The sequence below is a fragment of the Sinocyclocheilus anshuiensis genome, unplaced genomic scaffold (genome assembly GCF_001515605.1).
Source record: "Sinocyclocheilus anshuiensis isolate Anshui unplaced genomic scaffold, SAMN03320099.WGS_v1.1 scaffold502, whole genome shotgun sequence".
Taxonomy (NCBI): domain Eukaryota; kingdom Metazoa; phylum Chordata; class Actinopteri; order Cypriniformes; family Cyprinidae; genus Sinocyclocheilus; species Sinocyclocheilus anshuiensis.
In genome coordinates, this window is record NW_015544194.1 from 1,294,011 (window position 1) to 1,298,691 (window position 4,681).

The 4,681-nt window shown below is 37.9% G+C and overlaps 1 protein-coding gene across 1 annotated transcript in view; it reads left to right on the forward strand.

The window, feature by feature from the left end:
- LOC107696606 (neural-cadherin) overlaps positions 1–4,681 on the forward strand; it is a 303,591-nt gene that overhangs the window by 181,233 nt on the left and 117,677 nt on the right. Inside the window, exon 19 of the mRNA XM_016497044.1 lies at positions 2,540–2,724. Coding sequence (XP_016352530.1) covers positions 2,540–2,724 — 185 coding nt within the window. The remainder of the gene's footprint in view (positions 1–2,539; positions 2,725–4,681) is intronic.

A 4,681-nucleotide genomic window follows, 5' to 3' on the forward strand; every position in this document is an offset into this window, starting at 1 on the left:
TTGATAGCTTTACACTAATGTTGCAATTTAGCTATAGTGGGTTTCTATGGTCTATGGTCAAAGTTCTTATTATAGAATCATCTGTTAACCTGTTACTATAAATAAATGAAATCAGCTCATCATTTGACGACTAGCCGTTGAATTGTTTAAAAGTAATGCACACCTGCTTTGCTTTGCGTTATGGTTGTTACCTCGGGTGTGCATTATTCTTATCAATTATTCAGCAGCTCGTCGTTGATTATTCCTTACAAATAGACTACTGATTATCCCTCTTGTGTAATGGTTACCACACCTCAAGAAATTGTTCAGATGTGTTATTAAAAGACATTTGTCAGGTTTTTGGACTTAAAACACTCTTGGGTTTAGAAATAATTTCTTTCACATCCCATCCCAAGTTTGATAGGTTAAACACCAGCTAATGTTGTCAAAAGTACCGACTTCGGTACCAGTCGGTACTGAAATGTAAAAAACGTCCATTTCCTGCTGATAGATGCGGCTTTTAAACTCTCCCGTGTGCTTCTGTGTGAGCGCTTGGTGAAGAGTGTGAAGCGATGATCATTGTAGCCAATCACAGATTATCTGTTGAGCACATGAACACATTGGCCAATCAGCAGTGTTTAAGAATTGGCTTAACAGCGCTCGAATGAAAAAATGTATGTTTTTAAAATGTCACTCTTGACAACACTAGCCCCCGCTGATAATTTCAAAATGGCATTTTAGTGTTAGTAACAGGAGATTGAGCCATTGATTATAACAGAAAGAGAGAGAGTTTAACAGTTGTAAGCTGTAAGTTTACCTGCTTAAAAAACAGCTACTGAGAAATGTCATGTAGCTTTTCAGTTGTGAAACTATATTATCGAAAAAGTAATGTATAGGGCAAAATTTCTGTGTGCATATAGATTTCCGTCTGTGTGCCTGTACAGTATGTGTGTGCAGAAAGAGCAGAATAAAGAAATCATGATTTCCATAGTAATAAAAGGGAATTTAGTGGGGGAAAACGTGAAAATTGTTTGTCATTTTTATCCTATTGTTTGTTATATTTATTTTCTTGATCAGTGTCTTTGTAGGTTTTGATTTCATTTGCTGTTGTAGGCCTTTGAAATACAGTATATATAAATATATGTCACATATATGACACAGAGTCTCTCTCTCTCTCTCTCACACACACACACACACACACACACACACACACACACACCAGCATATACACATTAGACCTTCTTCTATTTTATTCTCTACTCCTCTTTCTTTCTACATCCTTTTCCTTTCTGTCCACATCATTGCATCATCCCCTCTACATGGTTAGCATGTTTATACACATCTCCCAGCACCTTACCCATTTTTCCTGCACTCTTTTTGTTATTTAAAAGGGTCAGGGGATCTCTATGAACAATGCCAAACCCTTTCTTCCCACATCCCAGCATCTGTCTTCCTCTCTTGCTCTTCTCTATTGAAGTTGTGCACTTTACTGGAGAGGTGTATACAATGATAAGATGATCCTGACAGGGCCAGCCTTGAGATGTCTTGAGCACATAGTTCTCGCTCTCTCAGAACCTTCAGTACACGCAACATAATGTGAGAACACTCATAAAGAGAATATAGATAAAAAACAGAATATAGATCAACATTTTTACTCTATTAGGAAACAAAACAAGAATTAATTAATTGAAGCTTAAAGGGATAGTCAACCAATAATGAAAATTCTGTCATTAATTACTCAACCTCATGTCGTTCCAAACCTGTAAGACCTTCGTTCATCTTCGGAACACAAATTAAGATATTTTGATGAATTCCAAGAGCTCTCTGACCCTCCCATAGACAGGAAGGATCCTAACACGATCAAGGTCCATAAACATAGTAAGTGTTTGTGTTCCGAAGATGAACGAAGGTCTTACAGGTTTGGAACGACATGAGGGTGAGTAATTAATGACAGAATTTTCATTTTTGGGTGAACTATCCCTTTAATATGATTTAGCTTGTAACTGGAATGTGTTTGCTTTCATTCTTTCTATAGAGTTTCTGTGCACATTTAGTGTACATTCAGCAAGCTCATGTGTAAGTATTTATGTGAAGCCGAGGTCAGAAGTTGACTCATAAATTGTGCTTTTCAGTTTTGGAATTTCAGTTCAGATTCAGATTAGGTTATTTTGAGGTCAGCGAAATCTATATTTCAGTGCCATTCATCTGCCGTTCAAAATATGCTAGAAAAGGAAACACTCGCAGCACAAGAATTCACCCTCTAATTTTCTTCATTCCCTGGTTTTCCCTTTCCATAACCTCGAAACATCCCTTAGCTTCCACTCTGACCATTTATTGAAAAGCATTCACTCTAGCCACATTTCAATGACAGTGAATTGTGTGTTTGTTGATCTCTTTGATTTACACTTTGGCTTTTTTATTGGTTATGTAGTGGCTGTTGGTTTTTGCAAGGTCTTCTCTGAAAAGGGTTTAGAGTTGTATATTTTGTATTAACAAGAACAGTAACGAATATGCAGTCAGACAATTAATATTTAATCCTGTTATTTTTTTCTACCTACAGTTATTTTATCCTGAACAAGCGGACAGGGTTCCTCATCATAAAGGAGAACGCTCCTCCTGGGAGTTATGACTTTCAGGTTCGAGTGTCAGATGGGGTGTGGCCGGATGCCATCTCTAGCGTGAAGGTGAATGTGAAAGAGCTACGGGACGATGCCATCTACAACTCAGCCTCTTTGAGATTAGCAGGTACAGATGATATTTACCTCATGACAGCATGATGTAGTGCTGTTTGCCTTTAAAATGAGATTTCAGCTGATCAGTAATCAGTGCTAGCTTTTACACTTGGGAATTTTTCTTCTCTCCAATTATCTGCAAATTCCGCTAGAACCACATACATGGCCCTGTCCCAAATGGAACACTTCATATGCACTTGCGGTCTTACAGACTTACAATGGCCGCTGTGTGCGCGTGTACGTTAACTCCACGAGACCGTAGGGTGTCCCATTTAGGGTGTCCCATTTGTCATTTTAGCATTCAAAAGGGTGTTCACGGGCGCGTTCGCGGACTGAGGAAGACCGCGAGGGTTTAGGGTGCCATTTGGGACAGGGCCCATATAGTGTCTTTTCAGACTTTTTATCAGCCTTTGGTGAGTACCATTTTTATAGATAACTTTTTTTTGCTTTTTTTTTGTTAAATAAGATTAAAGTTTGAAAAATCTCCTCTTTGGTTTCAATAGAATTATCCATATTTATTTATAGCATTCAGTGATGGTGTAATAATAATTCCGTATTGGTCTCATCTTTCTTGCATCCGTTTAACCATCTATAGCCGTGTTGATACTGCAAAGGCACGTAAGTTCTTTCACGCTTTGATACTTATGCACAGTCAACAAGAAACAATGCAGGCTCTGTTTTATGACAACAGCAGCTCTGATGCATCATTTTATTTGTGGAGAACTAAAAGCCTGAAACCTAAGCTTACCTACTATAAAATTATTCTTTAGTCTTTTTGGAATGCAAATGGATTATACAGTGTGCATACAAGGCTGCTGTAAATGTTACTTCCAATTGAAATAATTTTAAAGGCTCTAAAACTAATTTGATTGGTAATGAATGGCACTCTGTATACAGGACTGTTGAGACTTGAGCCGAGTCTGTGTCCAGTGCTTATTTCAATCAAAGACATTAAAATAGTTTGATGGTTTGGGCCTGGAATCAGGATCTGTGTTGATTGTGTGCCATGTTGTGGCAGTAAAACTCATGGGCTTATTGACTTTGGTGACATTATGACAGCCAGAGTTTTAATGAAAACAAGACTGAGCTGAAATGAAATGAAATGGACTCTAGCTGAGGTTTTTGTAGTTTTAAGACTATTAAATTGGGGGAGAAGGCCTTGTGGGAGATGGAGAGACAGAATATAAAATGTAAGACAATAGCAAACTCATAAGCCTATAAAGAGATTTTTCTTTGATTTCAGCAGTGCAACTGAATTTATGACAGGCATGGAACAACAGCAAGCAGTTTTTATTATTGCTCATTGTGACTTCACAAATAACTTCACAAATGTCTTGTAACCACAGTGTATATGTAAATGCCTCTTCTTTATATAATCTCTGACAATCCCTAATTGAAGCAAGATTATGTGTGGCATTAAAAACAATCTTAGTTACTTTTATTGCATTTTCATAGTTTTATCAGATAATCTACGGTGGTCTGTGCAATTAGATATCCGTCCCATATTTCTGTTTAGTCTTTAAACGAAATAATTTGGTGATTTACTATTAACCCTCTAGGGCAGGGTTCCTCAATAGGTGGCCCGTGAGAGAAAAAATATGGCCCGCGCTATTTTCAAATAATGTGGCATGAAAATTCAAACGCAGCATCAGAAAGCTACATTAACTTACGTCGTGTCTACACTGGACGCGAGCAGCGCGGCGTGACACGACAAATCCCCGACAGTAAACTGCTGACTCGTTCTATTTATAACATACTGACAAAAAGTTCAAACGGTATTTTAAAAATTCATATCATAACAAAAATAAACACCGGTATTCGGTATGAACGGGTATACCGCCCAGCACTAAGTGAGTGACTGATACCATTTTATTGTCACGTGCTGCCTTCGCGGGTGGTTAGAACAAAAACTCCATGGAAAAGATACTTTTTTATTGCGTCATGTCTGGTTGGGACACATGGTGTTACAA